At 37.2% G+C, this 22,420-nt stretch overlaps 1 protein-coding gene across 3 annotated transcripts in view; it reads left to right on the top strand.

Annotated features, from left to right (window-relative positions):
• KCNT2 (potassium sodium-activated channel subfamily T member 2) overlaps positions 1-22,420 on the top strand; it is a 156,036-nt gene that overhangs the window by 70,950 nt on the left and 62,666 nt on the right. For all 3 annotated transcript variants that reach the window (XM_074152413.1, XM_074152412.1, XM_074152411.1), the window contains exons 9-11: positions 15,856-16,036; positions 18,200-18,364; positions 20,623-20,759. In XM_074152413.1, coding sequence (XP_074008514.1) covers positions 15,856-16,036; positions 18,200-18,364; positions 20,623-20,759 — 483 coding nt within the window. The remainder of the gene's footprint in view (positions 1-15,855; positions 16,037-18,199; positions 18,365-20,622; positions 20,760-22,420) is intronic.

The following is a 22,420-nucleotide window of genomic DNA, read 5'->3' as shown; positions in this document are numbered from 1 at the left end:
GATTCGAAGGGGGATGGGGTTGGAACCAGGGTCACTAAAGTGGTGTCTGGGAGAAGCGTGCCAGTGCCAGTAGGTAAAGGTACCAGCAAGGCCCTACAGCCTACTACAGCAGTTGATGTAGGGGAGAGAGACACAAGTGGCAGAAAAGACATGAGGAGTAGCGACAAGATAGTAACTGCAGAAAAGTCTGCACGTGGACAGGTGGGAATTAGTTCTTGCCCTCCCAGAAAAATAGTGGGACAATTAGCCTGGCTGAAGTGTATCTACATGAATGCACGCAGTATGGGCAACAAACAGGAGGAGCTGGAAGCCATTGTGCAGCATGAAAGCTATGATGTAGTTGCCATCACGGAAACATGGTGGGATGAATCAAATGACTGGAGTGCTGCAATGGATGGCTACAAGCTCTTCAGAAGGGACAGGCAAGGAAGGAGAGGAGGAGGAGTGGCCCTGTATGTTAGGGAGGAATATGAATGTGTGGAGATGAATGATGGTAATAGTAGAGTTGAGTGCCTATGGGTACGAATCAAGGGGAGGACCAGCAAGGCTGATATTGTGTTAGGAGTCTATTACAGACCACCCAACCAGGATACAGAGGTTGATGAAATGTTCTATAAGCAGCTAGCAGGTGTCTCGAGATCACTTGCACTTGTCCTGGTGGGTGACTTCAACCTACCAGATATCAGCTGGGCACTCCACACAGCTGAGAGGGAACAGTCTAGGAGGTTTCTGGAGTGTGTCGGGGATAACTTTCTGACACAGCTGGTGAGTGAGCCAACTAGGGAAGGAGCACTACTAGATCTGCTGTTTGTAAACAGAGAGGAACTTGTGGGGGATGTAACGGTTGGAGGCCGTCTGGGGTACAGTGATCACGAAATGATAGAGTTTCTGATTCTCAGGGAAGCGAGAAGGGGAGCCAGCAGGACTGCCATCATGGACTTCCGGAGGGCAGACTTTGGACTTTTCAAGAGTCTGCTTGACAGAGTCCCTTGGGAGGCAGCCCTGAAGGGCAAAGGAGTCCAGGAAGGCTGGACACTTTTCAAGGAGGAAGTCTTAAAAGCACAGGAGCAGGCCGTCCCTGTGCGCAGGAAAGCGAGCTGTCGAGGGAAGAGACCGGCCTGGCTGAACAAGGAGATAAGGTCACAGCTCAGGGAAAAAAGGAAAGTTTATGTCCTTTGGAAAAAAGGACGGGCGACTCAGGAAGATTACAAAGGTGTAGTAAAGTTATGCAGGGAAAAGATTAGAAAGGCCAAAGCTCAACTAGAACTTAACCTGGCCCTGGATGTTAAAAACAATAAAAAGAATTTCTATAAATATATTAATAGCAAGAGGAGGACTCGGGAGAACCTCCACTCTCTCCTCGATATGGAAGGTAACATAGTGACAAAGGATGAGGAGAAGGCTGAGGTACTGAATGCCTTCTTTGCCTCAGTCTTTAGCAGTGGAGTAGGGTGTCCCCCAAGTGCCCAGACCCCTGAACCAGCAGACAGGGGCGGGGAACGGGATGAAGCCCCCATAATTCTAAGGGAGATGGTGAGGGACTTGCTCCAAAACCTCGACATAAACAAGTCTATGGGCCCAGATAGGATTCACCCGAGGGTTCTGAGGGAGCTGGCAGAAGTGCTTGCAGAGCCACTCTCCATCATCTACCAACAGTCGTGGCAAACTGGGGAGGTCCCAGCTGACTGGCGTCTAGCAAATGTGACGCCCATCCACAAGAAGGGTCGGAAGGATGATCCGGGGAACTACAGGCCTGTCAGTCTGACCTCGGTGCCTGGGAAGGTGATGGAACAGATCATCCTGAGTGCCATTATGCAACGCATGAAGGATGCCCAGGTGATCAGGCCCAGCCAGCACGGGTTCATGAGGGGCAGGTCCTGCTTGACAAACTTGATCTCCTTCTATGACAAAGTGACTCACTTGCTGGATGAAGGAAAGGCTGTGGATGTTGTTTACCTGGACTTTAGCAAGGCCTTTGATACAGTCTCCCACAGTATCCTCCTGGAGAAACTGGCTGCCCATGGCTTAGATGGGTATACTCTCCGCTGGGTTAAAAACTGGCTGGAGGGCCGGGCCCAGAGAGTTGTGGTGAATGGGGTGAAGTCCAGTTGGCGACCAGTCACGAGTGGTGTCCCACAGGGCTCGGTACTGGGGCCGGTTCTCTTCAACATCTTTATCAATGATCTGGACGAGGGGATTGAATGCACCCTCAGCAAATTTGCAGATGACACTAAGTTGGGTGGCAGTGTTGATCTGCTGGAGGGTAGAGAGGCCTTGCAGAGGGATCTGGGCAGGCTGGATGGATGGGCTGAGACCAACGGCATGAGGTTCAACAAGGCCAAGTGCCAGGTCCTGCACTTGGGTCACAACAACCCCAGGCAGCGCTACAGGCTTGGGGCAGAGTGGCTGGAGAGCTGCCTGGCAGAAAAGGACCTGGGGGTGTTGGTCGACTGTTGGCTGAACATGAGCCAGCAGTGTGCCCAGGTGGCCAAAAAGGCCAACAGCATCCTGGCCTGTATCAGGAATAGCGTGGTGAGTAGGACCCGAGAAGTGATTGTCCCCCTGTACTCGGCACTGGTGAGACCCCACCTCGAGTACTGTCCAGTTTTGGGCCCCCTACCACAAGAAGGACATTGAGGTGCTGGAGCAGGTCCAGAGAAGGGCAACGAAGCTGGTGAGGGGTCTGGAGAATAAGTCTTACGAGGAGAGGCTGAGGGAGCTGGGGTTGTTCAGTCTGGGGAAGAGGAGACTGAGGGGAGACCTTATCGCTCTCTACAAGTACCTGAAAGGAGGCTGTAGAGAGGCGGGGGTCGGTCTCTTCTCCCAAGTTACAGATGATAGGACAAGGGGCAATGGCTTCAAGTTACGCCAGGGGAGGTTCAGGTTAGATATTAGGAAATATTTCTTTACTGAAAGGGTTGTCAGACATTGGAATGGGCTGCCCAGGAAAGTGGTTGAGGCACCATCCCTGGAGGTATTCAAGAGAGGAGTTGACATGGTGCTCAGGGATATGGATTAGTGTTGGGTGGTGTTTTGTGTGTGTTTTTTTGTTTGGTTTTTTTGTTGGGTTTGGTGGTTGGTGGTTTTTTTTTTTTTTTTTTTGTTTGTTTGTTTGTTTAATCGGTTGGACTAGATGATCTTAAAAGGTCCCTTCCAACCTAGGTGATTCTGTGATTCTGTGACTCCATCAGTGTTTACAATAGTGAGAAGCAGGAGGAGAATGATGATGAAATCATGGAGCTTGCTGATCAAACCAAACAAGACATAGACAGTCCAAGGTATCCAAGTCCTCTGGCTCATAGCTAGAAGAATTGCTAGGTTTCCAAGCAGAGACTCAAACCATAAAGGAACCTTCTTCAGTAATATAGGATGTAATATATTGCTTTTATCTCCTGGCAGTTACCTCCTGTAATTTTCACCCCCCTAGACAACCTCTATTTAATGTTTGCCCCCTTTCTCGTATTTTGGCAAACCTAAGCATTAAGCCTGGTGCTTAATTATACCTTGTTCACAGGCCAGTTGTTTCCCTGGTCATTGCCCAAACAAATTCTCTTTAGCCAAGACAGTAGGCCAGCAAGGAGGCAACTTTGAAGTAAAAATACCTTTCCAGTAGGAACACAAGAGTAAATTTTTTATGTGCCATATATATTCACTTATGCTCTTGTTTTTTTAATAACAAATTATTATGAAATAAAGGAACCAAACCATATCATATGAGTATTTTTTAAATAAAGGAAGGATATACTTGAAGTCACGTTGCAGTTACCATACATGCCTTTGGATCTTGTACATCTTTGAATCTTTTCAGCAAACTTTCTACTCTTTATGGGCCTACAGATAGTGTTCTAAAAAGACAGAGACTGGACATCAGTGCAATCGTCTTGAGACTGCAAATACAGCCACCCATTTAACCAGCTCGATGGACACTACCCTTGTAAAGCAGCAACATGGTGTATGCTTCCATTTTGCTCACTGCCTGTTTGAACAATCTTTCTCTATCTTAAGAATATCACGGAATGCAGCAGCTAAACTGAGGACAAACTAATAGTAATACACATGCTCAGGATTTTCTTTCGTTGCCCAGATCCCACTGGCAACCTGCAGAGGTATACATGTAATTATTGGTCAGATTTTTCTCCACTGTTGTTTAGACTACAGTTATCCTCCCATTTAATAATCAGTCCATCCCTTGTCACTATCCTTCACAATCTCAAGTGTTTTCCACAGAAACAAGGAAGATGATGACAGTACCCCAAGACTGGAGTAAGCTGGTAAGAGCTGAAAGGAATCAAAGACATGAAGCAAAACTGTTTCTGATGTTGGCAAGAAGGCTACAGCTTTGACAGTAACTAGTGGCCTTTATTCTTTTCTGCACAGGTGACCTCACTGGCAGAGGTACCAGCACTGACAACACCTATGCATATGAAAGAAATTTAAATGGTGCCATATTTGTGCACATAACCAGAAAAATATCAAAGGGAAACACTCTTAATAATAACAGAAAAAAGACCATTGATGAGTCAGTGCAGCGCAGCTTGAAATGCAAGAAGCATACACCTCTGTTCCCATGTGATCTGACCATTTACCTTAAACATTCTTTCCAAATTTAAGTTTTCCAGAATGGAGAACAACAGAAAGTTTCCTCTTACCTAAATTCCTCACCCATGAAGATGTGTTTTATCCAATATCCAGAGATGCAGAAAACAGATATCTGTGTCCATCTAACTTGTGACTTGGAGAACAAACCTGTCTGCTTGCTTGATTTTATAAACATAAGGGGATTATTGCATTTTAAAATAGCACAACTTTATAATTTCAGTAACATGCAGTGCTGTTATTTTCACTGATACTTTAAATTATTATTAAAAATATGAAAATGTGCTTATGTTCATTGTTCAGCATCTTGAAAAATTATTTAAAATACCACCTTTACTTGATAAAAATACACATATCTACTTAAAAAGTAAATAATAGTGCAATAAAAATGTCCAGAATGGAGCAGATTACATCCTCATTTAAGTTATCATAAAGCTTTTGCATTCACTGATTATAAATATTCATTTGTAGAATAAACTACTCATTATAAGTGTAAACATCATGCAATAGAAGGAGCACAACATATATCTATCTCTGTGTTTCTACATAATTGTAGTATTTCACAGTGGTCTTCATTTGAGCTTCTCAAAATGTTCAACTAAGTCCATGATGTTCCATCTGCCTCCTCTTCATATCTGTAAACCTCTCTCCTTTGTTCTCAAAAAAGATTATATAAAGCACAGCAAGCAGCTGCCATGAGAAACAGATATTTCTCATCAGTTTCTAGCCTACATGTCTGGGTCTTCTATTTATTCACTCTTTAGTCTTCCAAATATATATCCTGTTGTTTTTCTTAAGTGCTTTTCTCCCTTTTGGGTGCCTAATGGAATCTGTAAGTTCAGTAAATATATGAAAAGCTGTATCTAGTAATTGATCCATGACTAATTTTTCTTGCTTTGGTTATACATCACATACATAAATATTGCTATATGGAATAATCACTGTAAATGCTAGACTTGTAGGACCTGCAATGAGAAGGGTAGAATTTGTGAAGTAGACCATGCTTCAAGGGGGCCTCAGAGCCTATGTTCTGGTGCAGGAAAAGTCAGCTTTCTGATATCAGTCGTAGTTCTCCATGTCTTCTAATGATGAAGGTTGTTGTCATTATCATTATCTTATGCAGTCCTTTTAGGTAATTGGTGATGAAAACAAATGTGAATGAAAACTTCCGGGAAAAAGATGACCTTAATGCAGACAGTGAGGATTGGCTGCAATAGCATATTAAAAGATTGTGAGCGAGATACAAATAAGGCAAGCAGAAATCAGTTTCTTCCATGTCTACAAGTAAAATAAACTTCTGACAGAGCTTCTCTGCAACAAAATATGTTTTATGGAAATTTAAGCTGGAAAGGAAAATTTCACCTATGAGCTTTTGAAAGGGCTGCACCCCTCATGCCTGTGGTTAAGGTGGATAAGACAAGTGGTATCAGCTGTGAATCACTTGCAAGTTTTAGACCACTCCAGCCTGTACTTACTATTGGTCTGAGATTCACAGAAAGATAAGAAGTGCAAGACCATTCTTCCTGAATATTACTTATCTGTAAGTTTCTGAGAAATTACTTTTTGTTTATGGTGTTATTAACAAGAAAATTTTACAACTGCAGGACGTTAATTGGGCTTGTCCTGAAGCAGTTGTTTTAATAGTAGCAACATGAGCAGCAAAAAAGAATTGCACTCAAAATGCAAACAATGAGAGCCTGTCAAGTAGATGTAAAAATGGGTGGAAGTGTAAGGAAGGTCCATGATGAATATCCTTGGGAATCAAATGAAAAGACAAAATCTGGTAAGGAGAGAATTCTGACTATGAGAACTGAAGGAAAACTAGGAGGAGCACTGCAAAATCCTACTCCACAAAAAGCCTGTCCTAAAAGGAAGAAACTAGGAGAGGATAAGTTGTCAGGTTTTGCATCTAAGATAAATCAAAACAAATACTTAAAAAGAAAATTAAATCGATTTGTCATTAAAATATGTTATGACTTGGGTTAGGTTGAAAATGAACAAAATCATTGTATCAGTAGTTTATAGACTGTATCATAATTCTGTAACAGTTGTAATGCTGTACATCATCTAAGACTGATCCTGTCTCAAGTGTTTGTAAAATTATATTGAATCAACTCTTTTCCTAAACATTTATTTAATCCCATGGCCTAGTTTATATGGGAATCAAAAAATGAGTAAACTATATATGCTGCAGACAAACTATCCAAATAGACTGAAGCTAAGGTGTTTTACCACTACACAAGGAGCTGCATAAACCTAATAAGATGCCATAAAGGAATATTGGCATCTGGATTTTCCAGGCGTTGAAAGATTTCAGTCAGGTCTGGAAACCTCTTACCATAGGCAACTTTGGTATAGAATGCATATAAACATTAGAGAGGATACTTCAAGGTCAGGAACTGCAAACTTGTTTACAACAAATAAATGTTTGTAATGAGACTGAAGTGTACCTAGGCTAGGATGGACACAGACATGATTCAGCCTCCATGAGAGAAAAGTCTGCTCTTGGACCACAACTAATGTATGCATACTGAATTATTATTACAAGTTCTTTTAATACAGGCAGAGTATTTATGGGGAGAATCTTTCCATGCTGGTTTTTTTTTTTTTTTGTTTTCCATACTGTTTATTCTTTTATTAAAAATCTGCTTCTCAATAGAAGCAGGACACTGAATTAGAGGAGCCTTTTGCCTAACCAATATGAATGTTGGCCTTTTTTTCTATGTCAGTCCTTTTAGAAACTTTATCCATCCGACTTGAAATTTTTTTGCATCTTCTTACCATCTGTCTCTATCACTGTCATAAAGAGGAGAGAAACAGGATGTGGGTTTGAATTCACAGTCATAGAGGATGACTATGAAGCTGGATCTTCCGTATCTCCAGTAGCAATGTAACCAATAATGATTACTTCCTTCCAAAAGGAGCAAATAAGGAGAAAGATAAAAAGTGATTCTTCCATAGTAGATACAACCTGATCTCAAGAGTTTTAAAAGATTGAGTTTCCACTTCTTTATTACTATTAGCTTCTCTTAGCTAACCTTTTATGATTCAAGATTTTTTTTTAAACAAATCTGATGATTAAAATCCAAGCTTACCATGTTTAAAATCTGTCAAGTACATAATTAAACAACTTCTGTAGTGGTAGTGGTACAATACCAGGCTTTGGAAATTGAATATAATTTTCCATGAGTAACTTCAAAATAAACATACGTTCAGACAGATATCCAGACACAGCCCTAGTGCTAGTTTGCATTTTTTAGGTTTTCTACATATTTATAAGGATTTTTATTGCTTTTTTTTATTTATGCTAAGAGGATAACTGTGGACTGTGTTCTGTTGCTAGGAAATGAAATATATATACACCTGGTCATAATCTATACCTCTGTCTCCAATTCCTACCCTGTTTCTACACACTGGGTTAGCTTCTTATGCACATTTCATAAATATTTGCATAATGAATTTTTCAATTGTTAATTTAATTTGATCAAGGGAGTATGGTGATTTGCATAACAACTATTACACCCTTAAAAGTGTTTCAAAACTATTGCAAGAAACATTAAGCATGATGTTTCAAGCATAACATATCAGGTGTATTCAATTAGAAGTTTGCATTTGAATTTTCCAGCACAACACATGTAATTTCTGAATATTATAAATAGCTTACTTAATTATTGTGCCTGAGAAAGGTTAGGTATGTAATATTACCTAATTTGGTAATGCCCTTCAGATGAAGAGTATCTGGTGGTTGAAGTACTGACTGCATGATTCTAGTTCCTGAATAGTTACTGACTCCTTGTGTGAGCAGTCCGAAACCTCAGACTCAAGCAGGCTCTTAGCTGCAACAGTATTGACGCACTGAAGTTGCAATGCCAAGGTTTACTTTGTTTACCATCAAAGCTCTGAGGCAGACCGAAAGCATACAAAAATACAGATAGTTCTTTGGACTTACAGACTGAAGCGTACATAGACCTTTTTATGGAAATACACTGAGCTGAAGGGTGCCCACAGTGGGACTCTACTCGTGCAGTATCTATCACGAGTTGTTTTATTGCAGCTTCACTTCTCATTTCACTAAATGCAGCAGCAGGAGTAGAAAGGTTCTCACTCCTTTTCAACAAATATTTATATACAGTTGGTCATTTCATAATATCCTATTCTGCTTAGCAAGATGTTCTGCACTTTCTGGAAGTCACATGTCTTACTAGTGGAAGTTTATTTTTATAAGTTGAGCTTTGGCAACCGTTAGCTGCATATACCATACTGATCTTTGGGGAAGGAAAATACTCATATTAGACACTATAGGTAAGCAATAATGATATCATTAAGCCCCATTATGTAGAATAAAGATACAACTAGAATACAGAAAAAGGTGACATTTCCAGCTGAAGGGATATTCAGAATTAATTTCTGACATGGAGGGATTGCTGTGTAGTGAAAGAAAGAGTTCTGCACTCCTACCTCAGCTTGTATTCAGACTCCCACAGAACCGAAGATCTTGATTCAAAGCCTGCCGAAGTAACCTGAGTCTATCCCTTCACTACTGTGGTTCTGAAAAAAAAGGGAGAGTGTTGTATGAAAACATATACTGGTCTCTGAAAAGAAAATATCCTGGAAAAACAGAAAGATTTACATTGGACTTCCTGATGAAGTGGCACTAGAGTTGCAAAACTATCTAAGATACTTGTTAGAACATTAACTTTGCCCTGAAGATTAAGAAGCCACAATGTCCAGCAGTATCTTTTTTTTTGTCGATTTAGTGAATCCATTTCAGCATGATCTACTGCATTCATAGGTTCATTTGTCACTGTCTAAGAATAGCAAGTATATTTCTCTACTAACTTACTTTAAAGACAGCTTAACAACCTTAATCTTCTTTCCAATCAGCATTTCTCCCTCATTCCTTTCACTGTCTTGCATGCAATTAATAAGGTCTATGTCCTCGAATTCAGTCGTTCCCACAGCTTTAAAGCTTTCTATATGGAATGAAAGATGCAAATTGGGATTTCTCATTGTAATTCTTAAATTCGATATATTATACATGATATATTATACCAGATTCTGTCTGTTTAACAATTTGGAAATTGCAATCTACTTAAACTAGTCAAATTTTTTTTTCAATTTTAATGCTGTTTATGGAAAATTGCTTTTCAGAAAATAAATCTTTATTAAAAAATGGGTTTTATAAAAGACTGAGAAAGCATCACAGGGCTTGGAAAAAAATTGAAGCATTTGGTTTTCAGCAACTTAAAACCTCAGCTTCAGGGCGTTTGGATAGGACAGACATTTTATTATTGGTCAGAGTATTTTCTATTGTCTCTTCACCTATTTAATTGTTGTAGTTTCTGCTCATCCCTTGTTCTTTTTCTTTGCCTCTTCATTATTTACATAAGAATCAGAAATTCTGTCAGAAAGCAGTAGGTTTTTAGGTAATGGTTAAGGTGGTAAGCAAAACCTGCACCTTTGGAAGGACGAGACTACACAGCTCAAAAGTTATCTCATAGGAAAAAGATAATTAAAATCCAGAGGACTTGTTATCAATCAGAAGTCATCATGTAATATTTCCATATGTATCTCATACAGTGAATGAAAAAAATACCACTTAAACGTCACTCCAGTTATATTAGTATTCAATGCAGAGTTCTGTGAATTGTTAATTGAGCATTTAATGATTCTATGTGTACTAATTCTACAAGCACTAAGAACTGCATTTCCAATACTGTCTAATTATAAAATATAGGACAAAACTGCATCTGGCTCTACATCAGTGCCCTAGAGAAGACTGCACAGAGACAACTTCCAGTACAAAAAACTGTTTACCTCTATACCAAGTGGGGCATTCTCCAGATACAGCATTAGACATCACTGACATTTTGAGGACTTAGACTGGCACCAGCCTAGTATTAACATCTTTGACAATAAGTGAGCACCTTTGACCATTTCAGGCAAAAACTCTATGCATTTATCGGATTTCTAAGAGATATTACATGGCTCCCAGAGTGAGACTGAAGTATCAACTGTTCCATAGCCACATTTTATTTTGGTGTAGACTGAGGAAGTTTCTTTAAACATTTTGGTTGAACTCCTTAAGCAGAAAGTTACAGCCACTACAGTGGTAAAATATGTCTCAAATGCCTGCCCATGTATTTCCTGGAAGGTTAACATTGTAATCTTCTTCAGTATTTCACAGTATTTGAATTTTACCCATAGATATTTGCTACAGTTGATGGTCTATCAACAATTTTCCTGATTAATCGTTCATTTCAATTTTTAGCATAAAGAAAAAAAATAATCTGTGACAGTAACATCAGAAAATTTTAAAATAATACAAACAGCAATTGGTGGTACAGAACAATCAAATAATCATAATTTAATTTTTAATTTGTACTAACATCACCATTCCATGGTAGCATATTTGGAAACTTTAAAGAGTTTTGGGTGTGAGAAATTACTGGGAACACTTACTTAATATGCAGAATTACTATATTTCTGAGTTATTTCAGGTGTAACTTCTGTAGTGTATAACCTCTAAGCCTGTGCCACAGAAACTCACTGAGTCTGGTAAAAACAATCCCATTGATTAATTTAAGTTTTAAATTAAATTTAAGTTAAATTCCAGAGAAAACAATGCTGTTAGTTGATAACTAATCTTGAAGGCACCTAAGCATCCCTTAACTTTTGGCTTCAGCTTCTGGTGCATTATTTTAGACCTCGAGATTGTACCTGTAAACAATAATTTTCTCTAAAAGTAAAAATAAAAATTTAGAAATCAGAAATATTTGGCAACAATGACAAATGAAAATACAAAACAATATAAAAATAATTATAAATAAGGATAGTTAATGTTAACTTTCAAATTGCTATCCAAGGCGTTGTTGTTTTGTCCATTTGCATGACATACTACTGCCAGCATGAGAAAAATCTGACTTAATTTCAGGGGTTATTTTACTCTACAGTATTTATTTCTGTACTGCATGTGCAGATAGGTTATTTACAAAGCATAGTTAGTTTTGGCACATAAAATACTCAAACAAACAAAGATTCCTGGAATTAGAAAGAAAACTTCCAGTAAAACGAAGATTGAACTCTCAAAAGTTCAAATGATACCTTAACTAAACATGACTAATCTTCAGGGATTACATGTTACTATCTTTGTTTTTCAAGTGCAGTGGCAGTAGTGTGTTTAAAATCTCACTTCTGTTCTCCATAAGTTTGTAATAATTTTTCTGATACTATTTTTGCTTTGGCAGACCCATAGTTTAGGTTTCCGTGGGGCTTTTTAGTAATACTAAATCTCTCCATTAAACCAATGTTTTTCCAGTTGTTCACATAGATCCACAATGAAAAAACGGCCTTGCTGAATTTACAGCACTAAATTCCAAAATTTATATTTTGGATATATTTATATAATTATATATATTTATTATATATTATTATATAATATATATCAAATATATCATATATATTATATATATAATATATTATTATATAAAATATATAATTATATATTATATAATTATATATATTTATATAATTATATATATGGATATATTTATATATTTATATTTATATTTTGGATTATATTTATATAAGCACTATACCAAAACTAAAATTGGTATAGAAGGTGCTGAATTGGGCCCTATGTTTTAATTAGGTGTTTTTTGTGTATTTATTGTTACAGTGGTTTATTTTCTCCACAAGAACAAGTTGATGTGAGCATTGCCTTTGCTGAACATTTCTTTCCAGCTTAAAATCATTATGTTTGTCCAGGGATGACCAAGTAAATCATTGTTTCTTCGTGGGATGAAAGAGGAGGAGGAAGCAAACAAGAACAAGGAGATAAAAATACCATCATAAAATATAAAACAGCCAAAAGATCAAGTCCAAGTTACTACATACATCAGGAAATATGAGAAAACAGACAAGAACTTAAGCTTTCTGTATTGGTACATGCAGCATTTATGCATCTTTTTTAAATAATGCTTAACAGTTTCCTGCCCAAATCATGACACAATTTACAAGAAAAAAAAAAAAAAAAAGTTGATAGTACTATTCATGTAAAGAATTAGGTTATATTAAAAGAAGTCCATAAGTTGTGGGGAATGGAGTAACTGATCCGTGTGGACTTGGCTTCATGGATAGTTCGTAACTTCCCACTTCACTCTCTATGCAGTGTAATTAGGCAGCCCAAATAGATAGGAGCATGCTATAGATGCTGAGTACATTCCTTTAGGGGCACTGGTGGTGAGAATGAAGTATAATATTCTTGGGGAAGGAGTAAAAGAGGTAATACTACATTTGGTAATTAAATTCCCATAAAGTTGTTTCCTGAAAGTCAGATTTTTCTACAGTTTTGTGATCTTTGTCTCTAGTGGAAACAAAAGGCAGAACAGCAAAACATGCAGTAAAATTAAGACTTGGTAACCTAATTTTGAATTTATCATTCCTTTGTTTTGAGGCTAGGTCTTCAAGTACAATTTCATAGAATTGCAAATGAGGTGCAAGTAATTTTGAGGAAAGAAATTAATTTGTTCAAAAAGTTGTTAAAAGAACTAAATTTCTGTTTCAGCAAAGAAAAAATAGCTTCCATGTCTTACTGCCTTTAATATTGCTAGCTAAATGTGAGAAGCTCTGGCTCATGCCCACTGAGTTCAACGAGAAACAGCTTGAATCCACAACATTTTGGATCAGGCACAAAATTATTTTTGTGGCTTCAAGGAATAGGAATATATAGGACTATAAGGGAGTACAGCTGATAAAATGAAATTTTGTTCTCACTAAATTCAGTAGGAATTTTACTGTTAACTTAGAAAAGGCTGAAATGGTTTATGATATATTAACTTATTTCAGCTAAGCTAAAGTATGATTGGGTGAGCTGGCCATGGAAAGCTCATGAAAAAAAATACAATAATAATAAAGAAAATATCAAGACTTGAGTTTTCCTACCAGCGAGATATTAATTTTTTTTAAGGTTTTACAAAAAGAACAAAAAGTGAAGAAACCATTCTCATTCCTTGAAAATGCAAAAAAAACCCCTAAGGTAACAATTTATTTTTTTTTTTTTTTTTTACATTTTAATTCATTTTGTCAGATACAAAGGGCGATACTGACCTTTTTGCACGTATAAACACCAAGCAATTTCACAGGCATCAGCATCAGAAAAAATACATTTATACCAACGATAGGATCATGCATTATGCTTCAATATAAACCCATCTGCAGATATTTAACACACTTAGTGGAGTGGTGCATTAGTCCCGTTATGTGGAAGTCATATCACTGGCTCAGTGTTATTGGTGCTTTCCTGGCCCTTGGGACCTTAATTCCTGAGGTCAAGATTGTGCGTTTTAAAGATGTACCCACAAAAGACAACTAAAAGAGGAAAATGCACCAAAGTGATCAGGAATAATAACAATGAAGAATTAAAAATCCATCACCATTCTACTTCTAAAATTGCATATAACTTACGTGAATAATGATATTAAAATAGCTTCTTTTTCTGTATTGGGTGCCTCTGCAGTATACTCCATTATTTCAAAATAACACTGGAAAAGGATTTAGCTGAAAAACTTCCTTGTCTGAGACCAAAATAAAGCTTCATTAGCATAATTCTTTACAGTCCTTCTGTTAATATTTTCCAGGACAAAAATATAATTATCCTTTCTGTCAAATAAAAAAAAAAAAAAAAAAAACAGGGAACATAGTGAAATTGTGAAGATCTAGATTACAACTCAAATGAAAAATGTGGGACAAACTGGATAGGAATATAAAAAGTATCACTTCTGACTGAAGTATGAAACTTATGCAAACAACAGGGAAAAAAAAAACCACTCTTTTTAGAACATTTTGAGATGTGTGAAAACTACAAATGCTAGAACTGTGAAGAGGAAACTGGGAATTTGATCCATATGTTCTGGAAATGCCACTGCCCACAGCTAGATTATTTTTGGAGAACAGAACAGAGAACAGAAGAACAACTGCTAAAGCTGTTATAAACACAGGGTCTCCCTGGTGATGCAAAGATCTTACCATGGCAGATACTAATGAGTGACTATTACCATCTGGATACCACATATGAAGGAATAATCTTTGGTGTGTTCTAGAATAATTACTAAGGAATAAGATATTATTTATCACTTATCTCACTAATTCTCTGAGGATAAATCGTTCCACTAAATCCAAAGAGAAAAAACACTATTAAGGGTGGTTCGCACATTGATTTTCTTCATATAGGTTAATATAATATAAAAGCCTGAACTGATCTAAGTAATTCTACTGTATTAGGGAAGATAATATTTTAAAACTGGGAAGCTCTTTGTCATGGTATATTTTTCAAAGTGAAATATTTTTAAACTCTGCAACATATGAAATAGCAGTAAGACCTGTGGACAGATTCTGCTACTGCTTCTCAAAACCAAAAGCACATCATGCTGATTACAAGAGAAATAATTACCAGTTAACTTGGGCTACCATTTAACTTGTTCAGAAATATGTGACTAGAATTAAAGAATGTAATTTGTTGAGCTATCAAAGACAACCAAGCCTTATATTTCTATTCTGTACTTTTAGCAAGCAGATTCTTCACACCAGTTGGCATCTTCCACTTTACACCTGAAGGCTGACCCTGGACACTTATTCCTCTGACAGTTCAATAGCCTGCAATTCTCACATTCAGTTTATTCTAGATAGTCAGTACCCATTTGTAGCAGCATTATCCTTCTAGTGTGCAACATGTGCTCTCATAACTAGTTCATGCTAGTAACTCTTGCCACAGAAAGGGATAGAGACCAATATAGAGAGTGATAGATTTAAAGAAAGCACTATGTATGTTTTCTTGGCCATACCAGCAAACTCTCCCTGAAAAAGTTAAAAGAGGTTTATAAAAAATTCTGAACGGTGGCAACTATATACCATCTGTTTTGTTCTGCTTTAGAAAGGAATTGCATCAATGTTCTATATACCACCTCTCCCTCACAACAGCCATTAAGCAAAACCCAGCAACAAAGTTGTGACTATCATATTGAAACAACAAAAAAAAAATAGTTTCTTTCATTATTTCATTACAAATGACATTTGAAAAATATATTAATAACACACTTCTGGTTTGATACTAATTTTTACTCTTCTTTGAAAAAATGTCTTTGCTAAGCAACTTATGAATTCTGAAAAGAAATAGTTCTCTGCACATGTAATCATCAAACTTGAACTGACCCTAAGTACAGTTTTTATTTTTCGTGTCTTTATTCATTCTTTTCTACGTAGTATTTGTGGAATTCAGCATCTGGAACGAGCAGGAAACAGGTTGACTCTCTTTGACTCCCTTTATTTCTGCATAGTGACGTTCTCCACTGTGGGCTTTGGGGATGTTACACCCAAGATATGGCCTTCAAAGCTGCTTGTTGTCATTATGATCTGTGTTGCTCTTGTGGTGTTGCCCATACAGGTAAATGTGGATTTTTCTTCTCTTTAGAATTGTTTTTAAAACTAAAGAATAATAACTGAAAGAATTTATTGTTACTATTATTATTTGTTATAAAATGTCAGAAAAAGTAACCATCTTCTATATCTCCTAGTTTGATTTTTTTTTTGTTCTCTTCCTTTTTCCTTTGTCTGTTCTCCTATAGTCTAGATTTATACAAAAAAATAGAACACTAAAAGCAGTTTTCAAGTGCTGGTGAAAACTTTCTGTTCCTATCATGTACCACAGAGCCCTTCCTTCATACTGAGATATGGATTTGTTATTAATGGAGCAATTTAAAAAACAACAGTAGCCAGCACTTTCTTTATGAATATAGCATTTCCTCTGCAGGCTCTCCCTGTTTCTAATCTTGGTTCTCTCCACTTCCTCTCTTACTCTTACAGCTCAGTGCTAACTTGAAAAAAATCTCATTAAATCTGCAACTTAAGCAAATTGGGTTCACAGCTGTGTATGTCAGTACAAATACACATACACAGAGCCAACAGCACAGTTAGGAATTTTTGATGCCTCCTTAGGCTTAGGACTTCTCACAGTTTCAACAGGAAAAGGCTGATTTATGAAAATCCAAGTATTTCAAGGAGTCAATCAGTTTCATTAATTTATACCAAACATTTCCCAGCTCATTAGGTGAGGCTTGATGGCAGAAACCCTGGGATTACATGGGAAGCCCTGCCGAGATATTAACTGTTCCACATTTGGTGATCACCCAGACCTCGTGCCACAAAAAGGGGATGCGGGGAGGCATTGTGCATGCTTGTCAAAGCTTTTAGTAGACCTGCTAGACCATGAAGCTCTGAAGTTTCTCACACCAACATAGTTTCCAGATTTGGCTTCTTTGACAGTGAACCAAAGCTCACTGTTAGCAGACAACACAGAAACCCTGTGAGGTTGGAAGCTCAAGCTTTCAGCATTAATTTTCTTGAAATTATTTGAACATTTTAATTATACCTAAATATTTAATGTCTGCATACACAGACATATGCACTAACACAATTATATTTTCCACTCAGTGGAAATTTAGTAAAATAGATATTCTATTGAAAACTAACATAGGCTTTGTTTAAGAAATGTGGAATTTTCTAGGAAATAGAAATTTCATCTTTCAGGTAGTTCTGATATATACTTCAGGCATAAGAGCTCTGCCTTACCAGTAAATAACCTGGAATCTACAGCCCTTTCACATAAAGTTTAATCTACTTTACTTTATAGCTTTCTAGTGATAATGGAGCTTCATATAGTTTTCCACATACAGAACGTGGGAGGCATTCTCTTCCAAGCTTTTGTCCTGTTATGATGTGAAATCAATTATTATTCATGATTCGGTTTCTCCATTAGTTGAATGTGGATGAGCAAAAGCAGCTATCACACAGATACGTGTGAATTAAATCAGAATTAAATGCATATTACTTACAAGGAACTTTGAAATGGTGTTGTATGTTTTATTAGAGATTGTTAACAGTGGCACTGATTGTTACAGTATTCTTTTTAATCTAAAGGATTCAGACTAGTAGAGCTATGTTTACTGTTAGCCTGCATATATTGTTCAGCTGGCGAAGGCAAATTTGCTGTATTAACAGCTGCTGTGTATATAACTTCTATCTAAATTTACAAGACAAATAAGAGAGTATATAGAAGGTCACCTTCAGAACATTATAAAATCTCTGTGAAGAGTTATTGCCCAAGCTAAGTAAAATCATGCTTCTATCTGAGTATCTATACTCACAGTATACACTTAAGTTTGTGAAAATTTAACCTTTCATTTGAGCATTTATGTCACAAGGCACTGAAAAAAGAGAGCTCTGAGGTATAGAATACATAAAGGAAATAAGGTACAGCCCTCATTCTTTTCTAAAATCTTGAGATTTACTGGAATTGCATGATATTTTAATGGATTTGTCCTGCTATTTGTGTGTGGTAGAGACTGGGTCTACTGCCATGTTTTTCAATCACCTTATCTTTCATCTCACATACTTACTAGAGAACTTTTTTCAAAGAAAAAGACATTGTGAGCTAAGGGCATCTTTTCATAGAGGCATGAGATGAATGATGCAACATTGTTAAGTCATGATACAGTTGTACTGCACATCTGCTTGTCTGTATGTCCGTGACAATTGGCATCTCTTGCAGTTTGAACAGCTGGCATATTTGTGGATGGAGAGACAAAAGTCTGGTGGTAACTACAGTCGACACAGAGCTCAGACGGAAAAACATGTTGTACTGTGTGTTAGCTCTCTGAAGATTGACTTACTTATGGATTTCTTAAATGAATTCTATGCTCACCCCAGATTACAGGTACTTACAGTGAAAAAAAAAGAAAATAAACTCAAAACACTGATATTTTGCAGACAGCCTTCTGAAATGATCTTTAATTTGTAAAACTGAATTTGGGAATAGCTGACTGAATTGGGAATCTATAATTGCAATAAGAAGCTGAATACAGTATGGAGACATTCATTTTAAATTGAGGTAAACAGACTAAATAGTTAGAATTACTGTCTTGTTGAATTATGCCAGTCCTTTTAGAAACAGATGTTTCCATTCAAGTTCCTTATTTTCTACCCCAAAATAGAAAATAAATGAAAACTACTCAAATTATTTTTTCCTGTTCTTTTGGGACTAGATCCAAAACTCATCACAAGTCAAAGCATCTTTTGTTTTTCGCATTTTGCTTTGGGTTTTTTGCCAGTGTTAGGAAGATTAGATCCTTTTGGAACTGTTTAAATTAAGAAAAAAGTAGATGTACTTTAAAGGACAAAGACCTTGAAAGATTGCACACAAGATTTTCTTAGTGTACACTTATTCCCTAGCTAATGCAAACAAATGTCATATGACATGGTTGATCATATAAAAGTTTATCTATATGAGATAGCAATTTGGATTCATTATCATTAGCTTTCCTACAGACCATTTCTTTTACTAAATCTTCTGCATGTCTCTTACTAAGTTACCTGTGGTACCATGCTTCATTAACTGGTGGAAAAAATCACAAAAATAGAACCCTCAAATTGCTGAGCAGCAATTTGACAAATCCCAAATCCAAAATATCCCCCAAAATTATTAGCTAGTAAGAGGCATAAGCAAATACAGAAAAAAAAAATCCAGTTCTTTAGAGATGCAAACACAAATTGAAATCCAACATTTTGTAAACTACCCTGAAGAGTGACTCAGGCTCTGTGATACACTAGAGACAATGAAGAGCCCTATTACTACTTATGTAGCCTAAAAGAGCTTATATACATTCCCTTCACAGTTAAAATGGGAACCTGGAGGATACAGATGATACACTGGACCCAATGCACTAAACTTTCTGCAAAAGTCTGTGTGCGCTAAGGAAGACTTCTATGACAAGCCTGTCCTAAACTCTCAGTCTCTCCTCTCACATTCCATTTATCTCTCCTTTTCATATGTACACACACATATACTTCAGAGCAACCTTGCTTTTCCTAACAAGGACTGTCTGTAGCACAGGAAACATCGATTGTGGATCTGCCCAATAATGTCGGGGAAAAAATTTGGGGGAAGACAATTCCATTGATTGTTGAAAACTTCTTACATTTTCCAGCGAGAATGACAGAAATGTAAACTGTGTCTAAAAAAATTTATGCTCATAGGGAAAAAAAAATTTTCTAAATGGACTTTACTTGCCACCCTGGAGTCTTCTTTACGCAGCTTACAATTGTCCAGCCATTTTTTTTAAAGAATTCAATATTTTAAACACACATATTCAAATAACTTTTGTCAATGAAATCTGAGAATTATCAGAGACATTTCTGACATCCTGAGTCTCCGTTGACTCATTCTCTAGCAACAGGTGGATTGAGAGCAGCCCTGAGGAGAAGGACTTCGGGGTGTTAGTGGGTGAGAAGCTCAGCTGGAATGTGCACTCGCAGCCCAGAAAGCCAAGCGCATCCTGGGCTGCATCAAAATAAGTGTGGCCAGCAGGTCGAGGGAGGTGATTCTGCCCCTCTACTCCACCCTGGTGAGACCCCACCTGGAGAACTGCATCCAGCTCTGGAGACCTTAACACAGGAAGGACATGGACCTCTTGGAGCGAGTCCAGAGAAGGGCCACGAAGATGATCAGAGGGCTGGAACACCTCTCCTATGAAGACAGGCTGAGAGAGCTGGGGTTGTTCAGCCTGGAGAACAGGAGGTTCTGAGGAGACCTTACAGCAGCCTTTCAGTACCTAAAGGGGGCCTACAGGAGAGATGGGGAGGGACTCTTTATCAGGGAGTGTAGCGATAGGACAAGGGGTAATGGTTTTAAACTGAAAGGTATTAGGAAGAAATTCTTTACTGTAAGTGTAGTTAGACACTGGAACAGGTTGCCCAGAGAAGTTGTGGATGCCCCATCCCTGGAAGTGTTCAAGGCCAGGCTGGATGGAGCTTTGAGCAACCTGATCTAGTGGGAGGTGTCCCTGCCCATGGCAGGGGGGTTGGAACCAGATAATCTTTAAGGTCCCTTCCAACCCAAACCATTCTATGATTCTATGAACAAAAAATGGTAAAATAAAAAAATAACATGACTATTGCCCCTTGTGTTTTTGACAGGACTATTATGTTGTTATTTTGTGTCCTACTGAGATGGATGCTCAGGTCCGAAGGGTTTTACAAATCCCAATGTGGTCCCAAAGAGTTATCTATCTGCAAGGCTCAGCACTAAAAGATCAAGATCTGTTGAGAGCTAAGTAGGCAAATATTTTTTTTTAAATTTTGTGTTGCTTGTACTGTTTGATTAATGTTTGACAAACAGCAAAAGCAGTGCTAGAAGGAAAGCATGTGCATTTAGAAAGTAAGGCTGTTTGATATAATTTATTTTTCTTAATATCTGAAATTTTTCAAGGAACAAATATTTTTAAGCTCTTTCATTTGTCCAAATTTTCCTTCACTTTCTTTCCTCTCTTAGTTTTTAAAGGTATTGAAACAGACTGCCTGTGATTTCTTCTGAAAAAGCAGCACAGAAAATTCCAAAACTGCCAGTAATGCTAGAATATATTTGTGTTCCTTGAGCAAAGATAGTAAATGTGATGGTAGTTCTCTTGACCAAGTGAATGGGGAAAAAAGCAAACAAAAATAATTATCACCCTTTAAACCCATTGCACAATTTTTCTTTTCTTCCTAAATTCAGCCTGGTAGTATAAACAACTAGTCTACTGTGCCTCCATACTTTTCTTTCAGGGCTTTCTCTTACCACTTACTTCACCACTTCTAAAAAATCCTCTCTGCCAGTTAATAGTGAATGACATTAATCAAAATACATCAGTTAAACACAGTTCCTCAATCCTCCCCACCATCACTCAATCACTTGAAAGTGTGAAGGAATTCACAGTGGAATTCACGTAGGAGGATTGTCTCTTTAAACTCTTCAAAGAGGGAGAAAGGTGATTCTTAGCAAAGATTTAACTCATCTGCATTGTTCTTTATAAGAACTTATGCAGCAACTAATATAGATATCTAAAATTAAGCCAATACTTTTCTGAGTATTTGTGTCATTCAGCCTTCTTTACCTCAGGAGAGTTATTTCCAAAAATCTAATCTGTGAGAAGTCTAGTGAGCAGTGTTACCTTCTCTGCCACTGAAAAAAACCAACTATTTCTATATCTGTTTAGAATTAGAAAATACAATAAAGCTTTTTTCAGGATTAGGAATTTTCTTTTGGAGAGAGGTTCATTTTTTTGCTTTCTTGCTGATTTCAAGAAGGAATTTGTGCGGGGATTCAACTAACATTTGTTCTACACATTAAGAGAAGGAAAATTAGGCTATTCCCTAAAGATAATCTTGAATTTCACTTATAATAACCTGGAGGTAGTCAACTGTGCAACTGTGCTTTTTCCTGCGGAACATGTAATTGAATGTACCTGTCATAGAATAATTTTCAACCTCTCCTGAGGGAAGAAGCATAGCGGGAATTTAATAGAACATTTAATATGAAATATAACCCAGTATCTAAGACATTTGCTGTATTTTTGTTAATGAGAACATAATGTACTGAGAATATAACAAGGCATATGGTAAACTTCTAATAACTAAAGTAATAATTACCAACAACAACAAAAAAATAATCAAGAAGTGTCTCATTATCAAAATTTGTACATATATTATACGTGAAATGCAATGTCAGAGTAACACGATAGTGTGCACCAAAAAGTCTAGGAATAGCAATAGTTGGCTGACTGCATAAGTAGTAAATAGTCAGTAACTAGAGCCTGTATTTTTCTTTATATGCCCTAGTACACAGTTACAAAAGTCATGTCTGTTCTTGCTTCCTACCTTTGAGATCTTCACTTTGCAAATTTTTGGTGTTCTCTGAACAGCACTTATGTGCCCAGCTTTAAAAAAAAAACACAAC

The sequence above is a fragment of the Numenius arquata genome, chromosome 8, assembly GCF_964106895.1.
Source record: "Numenius arquata chromosome 8, bNumArq3.hap1.1, whole genome shotgun sequence".
NCBI classification, from domain to species: Eukaryota; Metazoa; Chordata; class Aves; order Charadriiformes; family Scolopacidae; genus Numenius; species Numenius arquata.
The sequence above is the reverse complement of the archived record's forward strand: the minus strand, read 5'-3'. Positions and strand labels throughout refer to the sequence as shown.